The sequence below is a fragment of the Platichthys flesus genome, chromosome 13 (assembly GCF_949316205.1).
Source record: "Platichthys flesus chromosome 13, fPlaFle2.1, whole genome shotgun sequence".
Taxonomy (NCBI): Eukaryota; Metazoa; Chordata; class Actinopteri; order Pleuronectiformes; family Pleuronectidae; genus Platichthys; species Platichthys flesus.
Genome location: NC_084957.1, coordinates 22,073,875 through 22,097,196, shown reverse-complemented (window position 1 = coordinate 22,097,196; position 23,322 = coordinate 22,073,875). Strand labels below are relative to the sequence as shown.

General features: G+C 40.4%; 1 protein-coding gene across 2 annotated transcripts in view; it reads right to left on the bottom strand.

The window, feature by feature from the left end:
* kalrna (kalirin RhoGEF kinase a) overlaps positions 1-23,322 on the bottom strand; it is a 123,386-nt gene that overhangs the window by 43,559 nt on the left and 56,505 nt on the right. For both annotated transcript variants that reach the window (XM_062402400.1, XM_062402399.1), the window contains exons 18-38: positions 21,959-22,199; positions 19,586-19,752; positions 18,338-18,457; positions 17,084-17,152; positions 16,763-16,912; positions 16,539-16,688; positions 15,863-15,977; positions 15,359-15,474; positions 15,131-15,253; positions 14,581-14,763; positions 14,299-14,420; positions 13,483-13,549; positions 13,294-13,403; positions 11,925-11,994; positions 11,718-11,807; positions 11,063-11,155; positions 10,853-10,964; positions 10,425-10,615; positions 10,229-10,330; positions 9,956-10,104; positions 9,288-9,390 (exon numbers count right to left, since the gene is read on the bottom strand). In XM_062402400.1, coding sequence (XP_062258384.1) covers positions 9,288-9,390; positions 9,956-10,104; positions 10,229-10,330; positions 10,425-10,615; positions 10,853-10,964; positions 11,063-11,155; positions 11,718-11,807; positions 11,925-11,994; positions 13,294-13,403; positions 13,483-13,549; positions 14,299-14,420; positions 14,581-14,763; positions 15,131-15,253; positions 15,359-15,474; positions 15,863-15,977; positions 16,539-16,688; positions 16,763-16,912; positions 17,084-17,152; positions 18,338-18,457; positions 19,586-19,752; positions 21,959-22,199 — 2,643 coding nt within the window. The remainder of the gene's footprint in view (positions 1-9,287; positions 9,391-9,955; positions 10,105-10,228; positions 10,331-10,424; positions 10,616-10,852; positions 10,965-11,062; positions 11,156-11,717; positions 11,808-11,924; positions 11,995-13,293; positions 13,404-13,482; positions 13,550-14,298; positions 14,421-14,580; positions 14,764-15,130; positions 15,254-15,358; positions 15,475-15,862; positions 15,978-16,538; positions 16,689-16,762; positions 16,913-17,083; positions 17,153-18,337; positions 18,458-19,585; positions 19,753-21,958; positions 22,200-23,322) is intronic.

Sequence of the window (23,322 nt, the reverse complement as noted above, 5' to 3'; positions counted from 1 at the left end):
CATGAGGCAGGGAAACACAAACACTTAAAACAACTCCTGCAGCAAATACTACTTTATACTCATCCAGTTTCTGCTGGAAGTGGACACTGGATGAGTTAGGGTTATTACTTGGAAGGTTTAGCTGAGTGTGAAACTGTGTGCAGCGGGCCTCAAGGAACGTTTATCAAAAGGTAGTATGGAAAGTTTCTACAAATGTGGACCCTGCTGCTCGTTGTTTGCGTCAGTTGAAGATGTCAGAAGCAGGTAATCCAGACGCCAGTCAGAGAATCATGTTTTTTAGGAAAGGGCTTTTCAGCTGCCGTGCTTTTCAATGTTTTGCTATGTTTTGTCCAGACTGTAGAAAGTCCTGGATTTGTTAGGCGGTGGGTCAGACTGCTTCTAGGCGTTTTTGATTTATATATGCCGCGTTGATATCATGTGACATCACGATACCACGGGAGTACTAATGAGATGTTTCATTTAAAAATAACTGATGTTATGGGCAAGAACGAAGACAAAAACTCAGCTTTTCTCAGAAATGTTCGATCAAGCTCTCTTTTGTTGCAAGGACTCCACTGAGATCCATGCACTTTAGCAGGAGAACCACAGCCAGCACACGTAACAACAAACAACAACTTTATTGTGCAAATGACAGTTAACTTACATATGATGAATTCCCAAAAACAAAACTAGCAAGTAAACAACGAGAATCCCCCCTCATAGTTGTACGTTGTTGCTGGCCAATCAAAAGGCTTAAAATATGGTCACAGTCTCCACTTCTGTCCCTCAGTTATGGTGTCAAATCCTGACCTGAAATGTGTTTCCACAGAACATAGATGTCACCACTTCCACATTTCATCTGTTGACCCATTTGTGTTAAAAGCATTTGTCATAATTAGCGTATGAATTCTTGTTTAAACATGTTTAGTGCACTCACGGTGAGCTTGACCTTTGATCTGTAACTAACAAAGTCTAGTCAGGTTAGGCCAAGTGAGGGGAAGTCAAAAGAAGTTCCCTAAGGGGATTCCTGAGACACCACATTCACATGAGACAGGGATTTAAAAAACACATTGCATCCTTAGCTCCATAACAGATTTCCACAGTCTACATCAAAGTTTCAATTTAACTTTTAGTCTGAGAGAAGACTTTAAATTATAAATAATTCTCATAGGAGTTTAATGCAGTCAAAACGTTAAATAACACAGGGAGTCCATGAGCGTGGTTATGTAATTTTCCAGAGCATCTGAGTTATAATCAGAATCAAACTGACTTCAATTCAGTCGTCTGGATGCTAGCATTTCATTTATCCAGTCTCTGTGGAAACTAATGACCAGTTTCCTGTCCACTCGGCCTGTCTGTCCCTCTCACAAACACACACACACCCAGTTTAACCATTAATCTCCCCTATTACACACACAGACACTTCAGTCCAGCTTCACAACATGCTAAGTGAAACTCAACAGCACGTATGATCTGGATTAGAACCAGTGACTGAACCTCAAAACAGCAATATCAGACGTCACAGTTGAATGGAAAAGTAAACCCTTACTTTGTTAATAATGAAATCTACAGACAGATATGTTTGGTTTCTCTCCCCGGTAACTTTCAGGTTAAAGGACATATTCTGGGTCATTACCCTTCACTGACTTCACTGCGTTTTTACTGCAGTAATTTGAATTCTACAAAGTAAAATTCACCAGTGTCTGCACTTAGGGTTGGACATAACAGAGCTTCTTTCACGCACACAGTCTCATAGTAGAGCAGCAGATCTGTGATCACAGTTAATGCTGAATGAAAACAGTGTTATAATAATTGTAGCTGCTAGTAGAGTGAGTGTGTGGTGAGTGTGCAGTGTGTATTCCAGCAGATCGTACTCACTCTGCTGCTCCCTTTGAACAGTTTAAAGCTCATCCACTTTGGCATGTCGACCTCTTCCTCGTCTGTCTCCCTCTCTCACTCTCCCTGTCGCTCTCTCTGTCTTTTGACAACTCCCTCGTTTGTGTCTCTCTGCCACACACACAAACACGCCCTCACACTCTCTCACCCTCTCTCTGTGTGTATGTGTGTGTGAGAGAGAGAGAGAGAGAGAACAAACAGCCATAGCTTTGTGTCATATGGGTATGGCACTCTCCTTGGTGTGTGTATGTGTTTGTGGGTCAGTGTGTTCACATCTTACCCACTCCCCGGAAGCTACTGGCACTAAACCACTTTAACTGTAAGGGCTCTCTTTGTGAGTGTGTGTGTGTGTGTGTGTGTGAGACACATGAGTCATATGACCAGCAGTTGGCTACTGTACAGCCTCAGTCAGAACCCGACACTGATTGCATTTGATTCATGAGAACACACACAAGTGTAAACAATTGCTAACCAGCGTTAAAGTGGTGCTCAAGAAACCAAATTAAACAGTTCATCTCGTACATTGAAAGAAATAATGGTTACTTATCGGAGGCCGAGTTATATTACTTCCAAAGTTTGAATTGTTAGTTTGTGTCATGACAGCAACACAAAATTAAGCTACAATGGAAGGAAAATTAACCCTGAAGAGTCTTGGACAATTTAGGCTGTTTTGAATGTGTTTGAATGATTTTGCCTTTATAAAACTACATATTTTACTGGAATGGTTTCCACCAAGTCACCAGATAAATGTGTTTCTCACCTTGACATGGTTTCTATTGTCAAAGAGTTTTGGTTTAATAAAAAAAAAAAAAAAACAACAAAAAGAGATATTTTAGTTTGAAACTATTATTGCAGGGGCATTAACAGCACAAGTAAAGCAGGTGATTGCCAGGGGTCCTCTGAGCAACATGATTATAGTCATCCACAGCTATGACCAGTTTGAAGTTACACTTTACTACTTTACTGTTATTTTTCTTCATGCTGTATCCTATTGGTTTGAATATTTTATACAAGAATAATACATTTTTGTATGTTTTGGGGGGAGGGGGCAGTCAGGTCCGTCCCTTCTGCCTGGGGCCCCTGTAATCACTTGAAACACTCCTTTACAATATCGGTTCTTTGAGAAACTGAATTGAATTTCTACTTATTTCCACTGAAAAATTAAATGGGTGAATAATTTCAATCAATTGAGTCAACGATGGCCTTTAAACTTAAAAATAAAAGAAGCCTAACAGAGTTGATACTGCATCACAAACCTATTTTAAAGCATTTAAAGCCAAATAAAAACATTGGTTCAGCTTCTGCTGAGCCTTGTTCCAACCAGTGATGGATATTCATCCCTGGGGGAGTGTGGAGTAAGTTTTATCAAGCCTGGCTCACAGAGGAACAATTTTCACTCCTACTGAGGGCGGAGGCTAAAAAAGGGGTCTGCGCTCCGACCTGCAGAGCTGTGGTGGAGCCATGAGGACAGCCAAGTCGTCAACCACTGGAATGAAACTTTAAATAAAGACCACAGACTGAACCACAGCTGACTCATTACGCCACAAAACGTCACAGGAAAAGACCTATTCCCCACACTGTCACACAACTGACTGGTTCCACACAACTGACATATTTAAATGTCGCACAACTTGCTTAAACCCTAGAAAAATATCAGAGGTGGGGAGCAATAGATAAAAAAAAAATCAAAAGCCGGACAAACTCTGAAACACTTCATGTACAGTTTTCAGAGCAGACCTGAAGTATTTGAACAGGGGTTTGTCATTTTCAAATAATCAGTTTATTTTCTGATCTGAAACCTTTAAGGTTAAGGTGTGGTTCTGTTGCAGCAACAAAATGTAATGAAAAGTTTGCCTTCATTCATGGAAATGAAAAAAACAACTCACATATTTAAAAACAACTAGACCAAAGTGCTACAAAGATGGATGACATAACAGCTCCCTTAAAGTGGAGCCAAATAATTTCAATCGCACACTAGTGGCTGGCTACAGGAGAGGTCATACACCCCTGGTGACTACATGTTAGCAGATGGGACACTGATCAAACAAAGCAAAAATCAAAATACATGTTAGATGAACATTTAGTTTTAATTATTCATAATTGTTTGTTCCTAATAATTTTGGCTTTATTTAGTCATTTGATGATATAAAAACATGGAGAAACATTGTGATTGACATCTGAGACCAACACACGATTGGTCCAGTGTGTGTATCTGCATGACCCAATACTGTGATTTTATCCCAAAATCAGTACTGCACGGAGTCCACCTCCAAATGACTTGATAAGCACGAGATGGCAGCATCCATATACAGGATATTTTGGATTCATTTTTGTACAATGGGAGGAAGTGGAGATGCTTTGTGACTGTTGTCCTTCAATAACATACTATGATCCTGATGATCCAGAGATTAAGATTAAGGCTAGTGTTTTTATTTATTTTTTTATACCATTCCATGCTGTCATATTTCTAGTGAGAAAAGCTCTGTACTGCATCACATTTAATTTAAATTCAAACTAAGATGAAGAAGTTTTGACTCAGATTTGAGTGTTTCCACACTGAGGGAACGGTTTTGTAATTAAATCTATTCGGTCTCATAGCGTATCAAAAAATAAAATTATGGCAGAATGTAGGCTTTTATTATATCAATATAAGTATGAACACATTGGAGAGCACATGCTGCCTATAAAAAAAATACATATGGTCTCATAAAATATAAGTTTTACGTAATTAAATAGTGATGCCTGTGCTGTACACAGCTTGATATAACTTTATATATCATTCAACATTTAGGGATCATTTTAAAACTTAAAAAAATTATAGATTTATGGAATATAAATATGAAAAAAAAGCATAATGATTCTCACAATGAATGTGAAAATTATAGATATTAACAGCCCCAATAAAGCTTAAGGTGGAGAAGTGGAGGACAGACGTGGAAGACTGAGCCAAATTCATAAATTTGAAAAATGTACATTGTCCATATACTTCAGGGTTGAACTGCATGTCTGCTAAACGATCGTAATTTTTCTCACTGGAGTTTAAAGGTCTGAGAAAACTCGTCACAAAGACGTTAAATCCGCGGGAGCCGATTCTTAATTTCAAACAGTAACACAGATGGTTTAAAGTGACATGTAACACGATTGTATGTCTACACCTCTGAACATCAAAACACGCTTTTACACTGCAACGGTATTCCATTTTAGCAACTGTTAACTGTTCTGTTAAAACTGAAACTTTTCCGTAAAGTGTGACAGAGAGAGCGTGTTCATAGAGGAAAGACAGAGGAAGAAGTGTGAAAATGGAGGGAAGGCTGAGCAACAAGAGAGCTTGTAATTGTAAGAGACAGGGAAATAAAACAAAGTAAAGTAAATGTAAAAAACTCTGCAGACACAAGGAGAAAAAAAACCCACGAGAAACAGTAGCTTCCCATCCTGTCTACACACACAGTGGAACATCTGACTACGCCAAGACTCGGCTGTTATTATAGTAAACTGGAGCCAGAGTGGGGCGCATAAATTCATAAAGTGAAAAAGAAGGGTTAGATTGCAAAATGAGCAACTAATAATGGGCCCGTCTTAGGCACACGCGTGCATGTGTGTGTGTGTGTGTGTGTGTGTATGTTGGTCTATTCCAGTGACAGACTGAAGACAGTGGAACCAGAGATGGAAATAGAGCAAGAGGTTTATAAATAGGGAAAGAGAAGGGAGGATTTTTACTGAAAATAAGTGAAATGAGGAGAAAAAGGAAAACAACTCAAATAAAATATGATCAAGTATTGGTATGAATTGAGGAAGACAACTCCTCCTTAATTGCAACTAATTGCTGTCTTTACTGAGAAGTAAACGTACTTGTAGGCCTGATCAATCACTACGATCAGTCGTCTACAACATTTAAAATAAGGCCTCCGATAAATGTGCTGTTTTTTAAGGTTACATTTTTAATCAAACACTTGATTGATCTGCTGCTGCTTTCTGCTTTGTTGATCTTGTCACACTTAAAAACTCAGAAAGGTGTTAAGTTTGTCCATTCCGGGCTACTGTAACTAACATGGCAGCCTCCATAGAGAGGATCTGCTCACAATTTAAACATAAAGTATTTAAAATATAAAGGACCCATTCTAGGGTAAAAATAACAAAAACCAATAATTTGTACAATTTAGATTAAACGCACTAATGAGAATATAAGTAGGATTATTTCATATTCAAGGTCTGCCAATAGATCCCTTTTATCTAAATCTTACACAATGGACCTTTAAATCCACAGTGTTTTTTTTTTCTTCTCTCAGGTCTGGCGTGAGAGCCATTAGTGTAGTGATATTAACCACAAAGTGAGCCTTGAGAGTGGCTGCAGTGTTGAACAAACAAGCGCTCAGATCACTGAATTGTCTTCACTCCAGAATACACAAGGGATTGGCATGCTGTGTGATAATAAATCCCTGGAGGCCCCGCAGAGCCATGGGAATGCAACAGAAGGGCGCAACATCAACCACATCACATGAGACGAGCACTGCAAGTCCTCTGCTACTCTCCTGGGAAAATGTGTACATCTCAGATCCATTGCCATCACAGCCACTTCCAATTTGTACTTCAAGACAAAGAGATTCAGGCAAAGTAAATTAGCATCTTACACAAAGGGGGTGGAAAAGGAAGATGGAGATTCATCAGCAAAGTCACATCCTGTTAAAAATGTGCAGTTATACGCTCGTTTTTTTTCAAATGGGTAAAAATAGGCAATGAACTCCTATCCCGCTGCCAGTAGAGTAGTTTGCCCCTCTGACTTTCCCCCGATGAATCATGTCCGTCATCACAAACGTGCTGAAAACCAGCACGTCTGAAGCAGCATGCATCTTGCACGTTATGAAGAGGAACATTACTGTTTAACTTTGTTACCAAAATGTGAAAAACTATCAGTGCAAACATTCATGGCTATTAATGCGGCAACGCCCAGATGTTCAATAGACGTTATGTCAGCGCCAGCGTCTTAACTGTCAAAATAAAGTAAATAAAGAAATCAGCACCTTTACCCAGGTCTCGTGTTTCAAATCGGAGCCAGAGCCGATAAAAATCAACCTCAGATTCATTTGACCCAGGAGTGAATGCCGAGGTATCCATTCCCATTGCAGACAGACGCCAGTTATAGGGTCTTTTGGTTTTTTTTGACCACTGGTACGTTTTCTCTCATGTGGTGGGTTTCAGAGGCGTTGCCCAATCAGCAGTGACGTGTATATAAAACCCGCCCCATTAAAAATGCAGTGACAAATAGAATATTAGGTTCTCTACATATGTGGCAGATGCTGCTTGGTGTTCATGTACATTTTTCAAACAGCTATTCCAGAAGGCAAAAGCTGAGACTGTAACAGTAAGTGTAGTTTGAAATGTAAACATGTATTTAATCCAATGTCATCTAGTTCAACACGTCACTGTTTACCTTAATATTAAGATTTTGTCCAGGATGAGCGCAGCCCTGTCCATGATCACCATTTACAATTCACAGCACTGTCTCGAATGTTGCTAAGTCCTCATTCTGTCCCAATGAAACCCTAACCCCTTGTACAGCCTGATTAAAAACAGAGATAAGTGAACAGCATAAAACTGAATGTAACAACACAAAGGAGTGCAGCTCAGCGCTGTGCTGTGTGAGAGTATGAAACGTATCAAAACAAAACAAAGGAACTTATACTTTGATGTTTTGAGGAAAACAGCAGAGGAGGATTCCAAAAATAACGAGCTGGAGTTTTCTAAATCCCAGTAACAATAAACTGGACGAGAACAACAACACACCCACGTTAAAAACTGACTGGAAAACTCGTCATGATGTTTCAGCGGAGAGGAGGAGGTGGAGACACAAAGAGAGACACAACATAAATATAATGCTGAGTTACTGTAAACCGAGTGTATTATTTGCATGTACTGTACATACGTATGTATATTGTGCATATACAAGTGGAGAAAGAGTATGGTAGAGAGCGAGAAAGAGATAGATGACACTACAGTAGAAAACAGACGAGAAAAGAACAAAACCCACAATCAAGCTGCACCAAGTGATTCTGTATGAGTGAGGAAGAGATTGTGTGTGTGTGTGCTGCTGACATTTAGAGGCAGGGTAAGTGTGTAGGCGTGGGGTTGCTCGGTGAAAAGGCCACACTGTGTAACCCTACAGTGGGAGGCCATGACAGACATCTGTGTGTGTGGATGTGTGTGTGTGTGTGTGCGTGTGTGTGTCGCAGTGAGAGGGGCGGTACTGTAGTAACACTGAAGAACAACAGCTCAAATCAAAACAAAAACAGAAGAATGAAAAATACTACTGCACCTAATTCCATTCAGAAAGTCTGAAGATTTCAGCTTTTTTGGCTTTTGTTGCTTTTTTTAAAACAAAGCAACACAACTAAACTTAACAAAAAATAAATATAATTCAAATGATACTAAACACAGAAAGAGTTTGGAAATCCTGATAACTAAAAGTGGAGTTTATAATAAAGAGGAACAATAATTAACTATTCAAAAGGTGCATTTAAACGTAAACCTGTTCATACCTCAACTTTTGTCTCAATAAATACAAGATAATTATTCACATTACTTACTTTAACACAATTTGACAGCCTGAATTAAAGTTTAAATTCCGGCTTACTTGGATACCAGACACTGGCTGGTAGGAGGCATCAGCACAGCCACACAACCTGAAGAGGTTTTTCATCACCCACTGCTTCTCTGTTCACGTGGTAACATTACTGAATACTCCCTCATGCACACGTGACCTGATGAGTGTCACTCACTCACAAACACACAACTATGGAGCTTCATTTATCTCACAGAGTTGGTTTTCCACAGCACGTTCTGATATGTGCGCTAACACACTGTCAGCCACTGGCAGGATCACAGCCCCTGCTTCTGCCCATTGTAGCTGCATGGGAGACCCTGTAGAGCTGAGGCAGCTGTGGGTCATTAGCTTTTCATGGGCTCTAGAGTGATGATAGTGCATTCATGTGGTGTTGGAATAACCGGAAAAATTTGTTCCTGACTGGTACATTCACAGGAACGCCACCTTAGGTCCGAAAGACCACCAGGAAAGTCGAAGGACATTTTAGTACAGGAGTTGCTGACGTCATCACTTATAAACCAATCAACAATCAGCCCTAAATAGGAACTTTTAATGTAAACTCATCAAATGTTACACTTGTCACACTTGTTTTTGAATTATTTATGTCTGTTAAACCTGATCCCTTTTATTTCCTCTTTGCCACTCTGCTGGTGTCAATGTGTCACACATTCTGTTTACAGCATCCATGTGTTTTCCACATTCTGACTTCAAACCACATGAACACACCAAAGTCAGAACAACAGAGCATGTGAGTACACAGTCTTATTCAGCTGGCGTCATCTGGTCCCCTATTATTCATGTGAGTGGCTCCTACCTTGTCACTGTCTACAGTGTTCTGGGATGTCCGGGAAGCGATGGAGATGGTGTCCTGTTGGCTGCTGCCATCTCCCTGACTGTCTCCATCTTCACCTCCCTCCCTGAATACACACACACACACCAAGTCAGGAGGAATGTCTCAATTTAAATCACGTGTTTACACACTGTGGTGACACTGATGTTATTAGACTCTTTGATTATGGCTGTGATGACACTTTTAACACTGGTTAGAAGGTTTGTGCCGGCACTACCAATGTTTACACTGATGATATTTCTCGCTGTGGCCACAGTAGAGTAGTGGGGAAAAGTCAAGTTTCAAATCTTCTTATTATAGAAGGATTTGAGGAACGACTACTCAAATAACAGGTTTGTTAGTGGCTGTACATTTCACTGAATTTACAGAAGATTGAATCACTCGATGAGTTCTATCACTGCAGGCTGAGCTTCTCCTTCATGAAGACAAATAAAAGAAAAAGAAAAGCTTAATCCAACCCTCAGAAGTTTTCCTGAAAGAATATGACAGTTTTCATGAATGATGTTTCTTTCCTCAGTGATTTTTGTGAACTCAGGTTTGATGTTTTCTACTACTGACCAAATATCTTTCTACCTGTTGTGGAAACTCCTCTGTCCTCTGTGTGTGATGTGTTTGTTCATGTCCTTTTTTACCTCTTTGTGTTATTCCTGGGTTTGTTCAATGCTGGTGTTTTGGGCACATGAAGAGGCTCCTTGAGCGGCCCCTTCAGGTGAGTCATCCTCTCCTGGATCACCTCCCGTATGTTTTTAATCCACTCCTGTTTAGCTTCCATACTGGACGCCTGGAAAAGAACCAACCAATATTATCATTATTATTAACAGAATTATTGACATCTTACCTTGATGGCAAACCATTTAATCAGAGTTTGGGACACTTATTTTATATACATTCAATTTTTTACTCACTTTTAGCACAGTTTTATTGTCAGAGGAAGGGGTCCTTCCTGCCCACAGGGCAAATTTACACGGGTCCCCCTCAATGTGCTCGGTCACCCCCAACTCAGACGTCTGCAGCACAGTGAAAGGGGAGAAAGATGTTTATCAGACATGTGAGTTACAAACAGTTATCCTGTGTAGCTACAGTACACACACACACACACACCAGTAGTTTGTTCTTGTACTGGTACTTGGTTCTGCCAGCTGAGTCTTTGATGTCTTTGCTGAAGACGAGCGAGAACTCAAACAGGAAGAGGTGTCTGTCCCGCCCCTTCCGGATGAGAGATCGCGGATCCCAAACCTGGAAACTGTCCTGCAGGATCAGCTCACCCTGCACATCCAGGTTCACCTCAAAGCCTGAGGAAGAGGAGGGAAAAGGAATAGTTATCATCAACCAAACTGATGACCCACAATCGGTCAGCAGAACAGGCAACAAAACAAATGCTTGGTGTTGGACTAAGATCAGCAGTAGAGTAATGAAGTGATTTATAATGTATCAATTAAGAATAATAAAATATGTATTTATCAAACTTAATATTTTCTTTTATTACTTTCATGATATATTTTAGTATACTAGATCGGACAGTATCTCACCCTCCAACATGGCAAGGTGCATGGCATCATTAGCTCTCTTAGGAACACTGAGCATCACCTCCAAACCATCTTTAATCTCCCCTTTGCCTTCTTCACAGCAAGACAATAACTCCTGCACCAAGAGAGGATATAAAACAAGAACAGAGAAAATGACAGAGAGAAAATCCAGATAAATCTCTTGGGTGTGGATGTATGTGCGTGGGGATGTACCTTCAGCAGTAGTTGGTACTTGGTGATCCTCTGGACTGGTTTGATGAGGTAGGAGGAGATGGAGTTGGCCAGTCCACGTTTCTGCTGAATGTCCTGTTCATGCACACGATGACAGAATTACAGCAAATACCAAAATAAAATAACATATTTGGAATTGTTAGAAATGATAAATGTCCTATTCTGCTGGAAATGTTTTCAATGATCAGAGAGCACCATCTGCTGAAAAACCGGTGAACTTCATAAGCCTCACATGCAGCTGCAGGCAGGGAATTGGAAACCTGCGGATGTGTCATTCCAAATCCAATTGTTCACGGCCAATCAAAATAATCTGACAGAATTCTTATGTCGACAGATTGGTACTAAATTCAAATAGACTGGAGTCTAGGTGTTATGTCCCATGGTCGTATTCATTACAACTCTCAAATCTGCTGTTTGGTTTACAGCTTGTTTTGTTCTTGGGAGACACTTATCATAATACACTAATTGTGTATATAATATAATTGGTAAATATGTGTATATGTATATGTTGTATACACTACAGTGAAAGAGCATTTACTTTTTAATGGGATAAACGGTTTAATTGTAACTATTGTTTATGATCTGAGTATGATGTCAATGGAGCTGTGTCAGAACAAACACGGAGGGATCTACTCACATCGAAGAAGGCTCCAGCGTGTTCCAGTATGAGCTGACTGGAGTCTGGTTTGTTCTTACAGTAATCCACATAAATGTGGAATTTATCCGCCTGGAAAACAGGAGAGGAGACTCAATATTACATTAAACAGTGACTTAATTAATTCCCCAATTCTCTAATCAAAAGGTCAGAGGTCAGATTTATGAAATCAGGGGTCAGAAGTCTCACCCAGGTGACGAAGCAGTGACCAACGTCCTCCGGTAGCTGCTCATAGTTCACTAGCTCCTTCAGGAAAATACTGGAAATACACAAGTCCAGAAAACAAAAGATCCCAATGTGTACTTGATATGTTTTATATGAATTCAGGGCTACAATCTTAGGGCTACAAACCTGTAACTACAACAAATGCTTAGCTAAGATAATGAGGATTCAGTCAGGAATCAACAATTAAAGGGTCCTTGGTGGAGGTATGAGCTCTACTGAGTGCCATTCTAGTATTATACTGTATTGTCTGCTGTGGCTCTCTTCAACAATTGTACAAAAATAAAAACAACAGATTAGAGATTAGAGATAGAGATTCCTTTAAGCTCAATTGATTTGTAGAGTACAAGATAACATTTCCAAGATGAACCAACACAGATTTCCGAGGTACCATGAGAAGATCAGACAGAAAAAAAGTTCCTCTGGGAAACTTTTGGAGTTCATAAACTGTCGACAGAGGAAACCTCAAAGTCTCCTCTTCAGCTCCCCTATAGCCGCAATAAAGTCTCCCCTCAGGGTTTTTACAAGTGGTGAGAATCTCAGTTAAAAGCATTACCACTGTGGAAAAATTGGCTCATTTATGTGAAATATGCAAAATTCCTGTGATGATATTTTTCTTTAACTTGACATTACTTGCTTACATGCAAGTAGAGCCCAAAATAATATGAACTTGAAATGCTGTGCAGTTTTCTGCTGGGAAAATACTCTGGTTTCAGACGTGTCTTAAACTGGTTGAAACACGGAAAAGTCTTAGATACATCTTCGGATGTCTTGAAGTTCATCCCAGTTTTGATCCGTTATTCCAGTTACAAAAACAAAAAACAGTCATTTTGATTCCTGTATGGCTATTGAAAAATGAGGCTGCTTTGGCCTATAATGTCTTTAGCTTTATTAAGTGTCAACATCACATTGCAGATTTGGCTTATCAACCTTATTGCCAGCCACAATAAATATAAAACATGTCATCCACTTTGGCAAGTGGTGTCGGGTCGTCTTGATGGAATTAAATAATACAGAATCAGGAGAACATTTCCGAAAGAGAAGGGCATCCTTTTACTGGCTGTGTGTCACAGTTGAACCTTTTAGGAGACCAGAGGAAACAACAGTACGAGCACCAGTTGAAACCACACCTGTGCAAGTACTCTGCAGAAGTCAGAAACTGGGTTAAGATGTATAAATGCACCAGTAAAATGGTTAAGCTTGTTATGGTTTTTTATAGGGTACTCTCAAAACTGGGATAAGGGCTTATCCAGGAAACTGAAATCAGGATATAAGCTAAAACACAAAAATGGGATACTTCTGTTGTGCATGTTAACAGAGTCTGTGTGCCTCTCACTTGTTGTGGAAGTCGTAGATCTCCTGCATGTTGCCGAAGATGATGTGCTCCTTGTTGGCGATGCCAGGAGGAATCTCCTCCGTACCGCTGGTCATCTCCAACAGATAGGTCTGACACACAGAAAGAAAATTAATGAAGACAGGAAAATATTCCATGTGTCGAACAATGTTACAGAGTCGTTTTTCTTACCTCAAGACATTCGTTGAGATCTTTGACGTAGGACTTCTCTGTCTGCAGCAACTCTGCCATGATGAACCTTTCAGAGGGAAATACTTTAGACTAGAAGGATCGGATGGCATTAATTATATAACTGGTACAATTTTGTGACCGATTACACCATGACTGCACGCGTCTACTGAAGCGTCAAATACGTCAAAAGCTACAGAGATTTAAACAATATAAACTTTTACTGTAAACTATTATAACAATTTACTGTCTTTAATGTTGGAAAATCCAGATTTTCTGGGAATGTTATGGAACACAGATGATTGCTATTATTGCACAGATGGAGGAAACACTGTTTTGAAGTGGTTAGAAATTAATCGGGTTGAATAAGATTCTGTGGATATATTTTAACTCTATTATCACCTGACAGTCAGTTTATTTACTACATGTGTTTTAGGTTTGGGTTAAGATCAGAGAGATTAAAACCAAAGTTATCTGTTTCATGTTAGACGATATCTCTTATTCCGACCTATCTATCGGTTGTCTGATAAAAGTTACCCAATATGAGCTCTTAATTTTCTTAACATTTTGGGTGCTGTAATGGACAAATATAATGTCTTTTATTTTACAGGAAAAAAATATCATTTATATTCATATTCATCAAAGACATAAATACATTTGTTCGTCAAAAGGGCTCGCAAACGACATCTTAGGAATCCTTGACAGATTTTATGAAATACATGTACACGGCCGACATATAGTTATCTCGGCATGCTCTACTCATTTTTATTTAGAAAGTGACTAAAGGTACAGGCTCCTCCACTTCCTGTCTGTACTCACTCTTTCTTCCTGGCAGACTTCCTCTTCTCTTCATTGACCTCATGGTTGGGGTCACGTAGTTTGACCTCTGGGTCGTCAGTCAGGCTGGCGGGGATAATATCCAACTCTAAATCTTTATTGTCCTGCACAGAAAAACGTCAATCGATCTGAGTCAGTAATTTGAAACTAATATTGATGACACTGTCTATGTCTGTATCCACAGTCATGTATATGAGTACTCAACCAGAATACATGACAGTTAATATCAGGTTCAACTGAAGTCTGTTATGTGTGTGTGTTCACCTCAGAGCTGACCCCCAGGCTCCTCTCGAGGCTCTCCTGGTATTTGGCCATTCTAATGGAGAAGTCGCGGTACCTGCGGTCCATCGTGCTCACCCATCGCTTCAGCTCTGACACGTGGGCGTGGCCTTTCTCCACCAGATTGTCAGCCAACTGGATCAGCAGCTTCACCTTCTCCTTAGTTTGCTGTGGGATGTTCACACATGCAGATTGATTGGATGAAATTTTGCTACCTGGAGATTCAACAGATTTTCTGGTCCACTCTCTGTGTATTGTATTCTTTATCTTTGTTTCAGTCCTTATGACTTTCGTTTGGCTTTTAATGTTTAATTGATGATGTGTATTTTATATTTCTGGCTATTTATTTTCTCTGTTTTTAACCTCTGTAAAGTGTCTTTAAGCATTGTTACAAGTAGTACATAAATAAGATGTACTATTATCATTATTATCTTTTAGACTCCACAGCCTTTTCACTGAAATAAAATAAATCCTGTATTGCCTGTCTGATTTTTCTCTTGTTTTAATTTCTTTTAATATGATTAACTGATCGCACCTTGGCAGAGTGTCTGAAATGATGGTAATCGTTGAGGAGCTCCTGAGTTTCCTCGTTGCTTTCTCCGGGTGACGTGTGAGTAGCCAGGTAAACATCACCTGTTTCCTGGATCCAATCGAGAGCCTGCACAAACATATACACACAAACAGACAAAACCAACAGATGAAGTTTATCTTCTTGCCCTGTGTTTTTACTTGACCATATATACTCACTCCCTGAAGACCACACCTGTTTGGTGCTGCGTTCAAACACTAGATACTGCTGACACTGGTCCAGCCTTCGTTTCTTTAATGTCCAGAAGTGAAGGACTCTGTTCTCTCGCTGCAGCAGCTCGTTCAAAATCGCTGCAAACAAAAACGCACAACAAATCAATACAGGGTAAATTATTTTTACATTACATGTAATTTAGCTGACACTTTTATCAATATCAACTACCAATTCTTGCATTCAACATCTATGAGGCATTTGGGGTTCAGCATGGGCTGGGACTCGAGCAGCAAGTCTTTTGGCTGGAGGACGTCCACTCTCAACACTCAACATAACACATCGGTAGCAATATGTTCAAGATTCCTTGCTAAGATATATATTGAAATATTAGCATATTGATTACATATGATATTGAGAGTTAATTGTTAGTCAATCCTTGTGTGATTGACTGATGATTTCACTGACAGCCTTCTTGCTATTTCACCGGTGGTGATACCGTATTTTAATGGTAACAGTAGCACTGACCTTTGACCTGCTGTTCAGGGCCTCTGGTGTGACCGGCTGTTCCGGGCATGCTCACATTGTTCCTGTGAATGTACTTCAGAAACACCTCAGCGTTCCTTCGAGCCAGAGTGCATGCCTGTAAAACAGTAACATGGTGGTTTAACACATAGAAACACTCCTCCGACATATGTCAATCAATGACTTGATGATCGCTTTCAAACCCCAATCACTGCATTCACCGGTATTAGGCAGCAGCCAGTTTACCAACACTTACTCTACTTAAGACTCATTTAGGCTGAATGTTAGATTTGAATACCGAAACAGAGAAAGCTGTCTGTCCGTACTCTGGGATAATTTCATCAGTGTTTGTGCAAGTCAGTGTGGGGATAGTGACGAAACAGATACAACTCTGATTGGTGGTGTGATTCATATTGCATATGGTAAATTCATAGTGCAGGATCAGGTGCTATGAGTCACTGGTCTACATTTGTATTAATAACTCAAAAACTAAGATGTAAAGGCAATAAGTTCTCATTTGTCCTTGGATCCAGATCAAGAGAAGGAAACTACAAAAGTAAGAACGATCAAAGAAATGGAGATCCTCTTTTCTCTTCAGTGTTCTACTTAGCTTTTTTTTTAGCTGTCATCTTTTATTTGATGTTAAAAAAGTCTTTATTGAATTTTAGTTGCAGTTCACCTTAAGAAAAGCTTCTTTCTGCTCCAGATGTTTACTGATCAGAGGTAGAAGGTGATCGCTGTCAACCGAAGTTCCCAGTTTATCATGACTGCCACACCAGTCCTCGTCCCGGCGGTACTCCTGCTCCAGGCTCTCTAAAACACTGCACACCTGGACAATAGACACAAACACTCAGTAACAACAAAACAACAACCAACCCAGAGAAATAGGTCAACACAGCCTACCTGCTCAGACGTCTTGTAAAAGGCCACCGAGGCATTCACAAGCTTCAGGCGGTCCTCCATCTTCAGCATCAACTGCTGCCAATGAACGGCCACTTTCTCTGCACAGTTTCGAATCGCCTCTGGATCGTAGTGACATGCCTGGAGCATCATCTGGAACAAACACAGAGAGAAGAGTTGGTAGGTTGTGCTGCACATGTCCAGCAGTATCCTCTGGACGCAGCGTGTATAATGTCTATGGGAGGTAATTAGCCGAGTTATTCGTACTTTTTCAAAATCGTACTAATGTGCATCAGTAAATAATAACGAAAAAGATGTATTTACCTCGGCTTTTTGTTGGACCTGCAGAGCGCTCTGATGAGTCTTCTGAAGAGAGTTAGCGTGAAACAGAGACTTGAGGAAGAGGAGGAAGAAGAAGAGAGAGTTACCGTAAAATTCAAATCAATCATGAGTTGAACTTAACTTCAAAAAGTTCCCTGTGGAGTTTTGTTCACTTCAACTACATTATGAAGCGGGAAGATTCCCTCACAAGGGGACTTACATTCACAGTTCAGCCAAAAGTTTCACTGACCAATTAGTAATTCCTTAAAAACATTCCTAAAAGTCTGCAGGTTGATAAACATGAATGTAGAAAATGTTGGTTTCAAGGAAAAAGAAATCAGCTCTGAAAATGCTGCTAAACAGACAGGGAATGGCTCCATAGTCTGCGACCCTCAGAGTAAAGCAGGTTGAGCGAACAGATGCATGGATGATAAGATTATATATAAAGAATATGAATACACTTTTGGAATTATTGTAGTGAACAGACGATGAGATTGTTATTATCAATGTGTCATCATGTTGCTGTTACTATTTGACCAGACAATGCTTTCATTGTGCATTGTGTGTGTGTGTGTGTGTGTGTTTGTGTCTGTGTTTAGCCAAAGCAGACTTACATCCGTCTGATGGAGGATGCACACCCCAACCAAGGTTTCACAGGAGCAGAAACCAGGCATGAACACATAACATTTTGGGCCAGGGCCAAAACAATGTGTTTGTGTGTGCATGCATATGTGTGTGTCTGTGTGTTTCTGTGTGTTTGTGTGTGTGTGTGTGTGTGTGTGTGTGTGTGTGTGTGTCTGTGTGTCTGTGTGTCTGTGTGTGTGCGTGTTTAGTCGATTGCTGACCAAAGATCTTTTGCCCCTTTTAGTGCTAATACATTTCTGGAGTCAGCTATTTAAAGCGCTTTACAAAGTTACATTCACACATGCACAAATACACGTGGAGATAGTTTTTAGATGTGTGTGTGTGTTTGTCAGCATCTGTTATTCTTCAAAGTCAATGCATAAGGCAAATACTTATTGAGGTAAGCCTGATTCACAAGGAGAAGACAAAGAAACTGTGTGTTTGTGTGTGTCTGTGTGTGTGTGTGTGAGTGTGTATGTGCTCATGCACCCATCTGCTACTATTCAAACCAATGCATACTGAAATACTTATTAGTGAAGTACAGTAAGCCTGGTTTTAGCAGCAGTAATTAGGATATGTGTGTGAGAGAGAGAGTGTGTGTGTGTGTGTGAGAGAGAGAGAGTGAGTGTGTACCTCTATCGCCATCTGGAACTGTTCATGTTCCCTCTGCAGCTGCTCAGCCTCAGACAGCGAGCTGGCGTTCACCATGCTGGCGTTCAACATGGACTCACCGTTACGAATCCAACCCAACACCTAAACAATGACAGAGAGAGAGAGACAACATATGACCAAATGCTCTTTTCTTGTCAGTTTCGGCCTCGCTTCACTTAGTGTCAGGCTAGTAGGTGTGCATTACACAAATGTGGGGCATTGTGATGTTAGATGCTGAAGAATGATCTGTTCTACTGACAACATGTTTCAGGAGCTTCAGCGGTTTATCTGAGGAGAGGAGCTCACTGTTCCCTGCACAGTTTATTTGCACCTTCGCCCACTTTACATACAATAAATTACATACAATATATTACCCCACACTCGACCTACATTGTGACAAGTACTGGAGGTAAGTGACCAGGTGAGGTCTCCTGGACAGACTGGAGTAAGAACGATATCAGGAATGACGATGTGGCAGCATTTGTGTATCTTTGTGTGTCTCTGTGTGTATGTCTGTTATTAGCACATTGTCATACACCTCATAAATAATTCAGTCATATCCATCTGCAGCGGCCGTGTGTTTCCTGTCTCAGCACGCAGCACGTTCATATTCACATCTGCAGCAGTTTCATCATAAAAGCACAAAACATTGGCTTCACTTGGGAGGAAGAGCTGTGTGTTATTCTTGTCATTTCTCTCACATGGAGGAGATTTCCTTTGTTTCTAATAATAAAAACAAGTCCACCTCGCCCAATTAAAGCTGCATAATGTTTCCATTTTAGGATCTAGACTTCTTCTCATCTCCTTCTGAGGATTGGAATAATACTGGGGTTGTTATAGTGCAGCTGGACTTTACTTACTGGGCAGTATTGTAGGACTGTAGTAGAAATATGAAGTAATTTCTACAGTAGACTGACAGGTTTAACCCTGAATAATTTGTTAATATTACTAATGATTACTGGCCCAATATCTGCACCTAAGTTCCATGCACGTTCATAAAAATGTAATGTAAAGCATTAGTAGTAGTGGTATGGGTAGTAGTCAGAGTACAGGCATCTAACAGGCTTGTAACAGTAACCTAGTAAAGCAACTGAGTGGACGAGTGAACATGTGGATCCTGTTTCAATCAAGAAAAGGTAAAAGATGAATTGCAAGCAAAACTAAAAAAAAACATGCACTAATTGAATGCGTATCTTCAGTTTATTGATGCAGGTGTTTTAATGCGTTTACCTGCTTAACCTCAGCCTGTAGATGGCGTAGCTGCAGAATCTGCTCCAGCCGTGTGTGCGTGTGCTGCGCATTGAGCTCCACCTCCTGCTGCTTTTCGTGGAGGAACTCCAGCAGCTCCTGAACCTGAGAGGCCAAGTCCATGTCTTTCTCCCCCGTCAGTTCGATCCCTGAACCACAAGAAGCAAATGCGTTAACACTGCTACTGTTTCCCTATCGTTTCCTCAACTCGTCCACTCTTAATGCTACGCTCTGCTGAACATGCCTCACCTCCACCTTAGTACTGAACATCAAGGTTTTTATCATGTATATATATCTACTCATATCTCTCTTGCAAGAAAATCAATCTTTAATTTACAGTCATGACACAACCACAAATTGTTAAAAACGTCATCTTAAAGCGGGGAAGTGTTTTTCATGTAGCATAAAATCAAAGTCTACACCATAGTTACATTGATCAAAAGCACACTTTCAGGGAAAGGAGTGGGAATGAAAGAAGAAACATTCTCCATATTCACAGTCATTGAAACATCAAACATAGTGTTGCTTTAAGCAGAGGATTTCTGCTTGAATTGAATATTTTTAGATAAACATATTAAAGACTTAGCACATAAATGCACTGTTATAATGTATGAGCTGCAGATATCTCATTAGTTCATAAGTGGTTTGCATCTATTCTCAGTCTGGGGCACCAGTAAACTATTGATTCCTCACTTCTCCATTAACTGGCACTGGTAAGAGAGTGTGTGGTGGATGAGAGATTTATCACTGCAGGGGGTGCAGTGACTGAGCCAGTGACCTCTGTGTACACATATACAAACACACACAGTAAGAGGATTGAGCTGTGGAGATTCTTTTAACCTAATTCTCTCTCTGTTCCACACAGCAAGCTTTTCCAGTTCATGGTGCTGCCTCAGCATTAGGGTTCCCTTTCTGTTTTGTAGTACAGTGGGCAGCTGTGAATCTAGATGTGAGTCTGTGCAGCCACATTCAGATTTAGAACAGAGTATTACAGTAAAAAAAATTGGAAGAATTTGAGAATAAAGTCGTTGTTAAGATGTAAGAAAGAAGTCATATTATTTTAATGGATATATATATATATATATATATAAGGCAAAAGGCAGCAAGGAGAACCTGTGCTCACCGGAATTGCACACTGTCTGGATCCAAAATCTTGAACCAATCTCATAATTTCTTGGGAAACTACAATACCATGCAGATGTTACCAATGATAACCTCACAGCCAACCACTTCCAAAGATTCCCTCCTCCACTAAAGAGACAATTTCTTCCAAGTCTGTGTTATTCTTTCTTCAGAATTGATGAAGTTTCTTACACAATCGGTTCAGAGTCCTGATACTTGTGTGCATGTGGAGCTGATGTTACAAAAGATTAAGTATTACGATATTTGTGAAACAATACTAACTTAACATGCTCCACATTCACCACAGCCTGAAATAACTATATTCTTGTAATATTATGACCTGTTAAGTGGACCTTTTACTCTGTGGTACACACAAGGTAAGGCCTAGTGAAATATGTGGTGTGGTTACGGCCTAGTTCCTGGCTACATGTATTTTTTTCTGTTGAAAAACTCACAACATCTCAATTGAGAAACATATCAGATGCATTGGTGGCTCCTGCCAAATTTCTCGGGGGGTGGGAGGGATGGGCAGGGGTGGGGGTTGACTGAGAGCACACAAACACACATACACACACACACATTTTCTCTCGCTCCTGGTTTTTCTCCTGATTGCCTGGCACAGTGATGATTTAAAAAAATGAACATTGCTAAAAAAATATGAGTGCGTTCGAGGATGCCGTTCCTGCACAACACTGCTCCTCACGAGTGGCGAAATGTAGGCACAGTGTGATTCGACCACCAAGGTGCAAGTGGACCAGCTTACGTGTGATGAAAGGACGTTAGCTTGAGTCCTCCCAGAAGTTATAGAGATTACATTGCAGTGCCTGCAGTTTAAAAAAAAAAGGTCTTACATGAAAAACTGTGAGAGCGATTTTCAACTAGGCTTTAATTACCGTGTACTCTATTGAACAGGGCTTGACTCTGGAGCTGATTTGATCATATTCAGAGGCAGAAGGCAGGACAAACTTTCTTGAAAATTCGTATAATTTAATTTTTTTAAAAACATAATAATGACGATTATAATAATAATTAACAAAATGTATCACTATCATCTTTTTCCTCTTTTTCATTGGTAGGACTGTGCACTATCGCCTTCTATTGGCCAGCCGCCCCTAGTGAGATGCATGATGATGCTGCAGGTGTGTTTTTTTGTTATTCTTTTAAATTCCTCCAGTCTCACTCACACGTTCCCATTTTCCCTCTGAAGAAGCAACAGATTTCTCTGTGTTTTACCTGAGGCCTGAACCTCCATGATGTACTGGTGCAAGTCTTGACCCTGCTGCATCACTTCATAGGTCATGTTATTCATGGCAGCCTTCCGCTCCGCGTGTCGTTTCAGCCGCTGCTCTGCTAGGCCGATGTCCTCTGCGCTGCCAAAGGAGGAGCCGCTGCTGTTGCTGCCACCTCCCGAGCGGCTGGCATCGTTCAGCTGACGAGATAGATCCTCGTTCCAATTGTCCAGCTCTGCTGTGACCTGCGGGAACACAACAAATGAGGATATGACGAGCAGACAAATTTAACACAAGATGTGTAAAGACAACTTCTTAAGAGGCGGATGAGATTCGCCTAAAACGCCTGTCTGAGGAACACCCAAAGTATATTGAAAGTGGTTCTTGAACCATTTGGAGTACATGCATGGTCTTGGTCTCTTTTGAAAGGTAACATTCTGACCTCCTTCCCCAAAAAAGAATCACTCTAAGTGCTACAAGCATTGAGTAATAGCAGTTGGAACACAGTGAAGTAGAAGGTTTTTATTTCCGCCTGAATATTTTTTGGTGAACAGATGCCTGCAGATGACTCTAGCTGGGACTTATGAGCTGGAAAACACAATGGGACCATAGCATGAAGCCTTGGCTAGCCAGAGCTCAAATTTGATAACAATTAATATTTGACAGATTTTTTCCTAGGGGCATATCTAGGCGTTTTCCACAAAGACCATCTGGAAACTCCAAAGGACCCCTTTGTAACCATGGTAACCAACCAGGCTAAAAAGGCAAATTTACACTCAAAAACATTTTATATAAAGGAGACAAAACCGGTCATAGGGTTTAAAATTTATACAAATAAACATCTTTCATATTTTTAGCAACATGTAACAGTCACGACGGGGACGAAACACAGACGCACGATTCTCTGGGACCAGCTGGACACTGTTGCGCAGTGAATTGCTTATTGTCTCGGTATATTTTTCCCGTGTAACAGCAAATCTCTGTGTTGGAAATTTCATTGGCTAAATGATACGTCAGTCATCAGAACAATCGGTTGCAATTGGCTAAGTCTTTAAACGTCAGAAGAGGGGAAGGCTCTGTCGCTCAACGAGGTGTCTCATTGGCTATTGTAGGCTGTGGACAGCCCATGCCAGCCCATGCCAGCTATAATTGGGTCAAGTTTAGATTGACAGGTCACCATTTTAGCAAGAGACCGGCTTTGTTTACATGCGAACAGGCTGTTATGAGTGAAGACACCAAAGTTTACACGGAGCTGGTGGCTGCGCTGAGTTAACGCAGCAGCAGACTGCGTCTATTCTTTGAAGTAATAGTGGGTTTTGGACTGATAACGTTACTGGGTTGGATCGTCTGGACCTTTGGCAATGTACC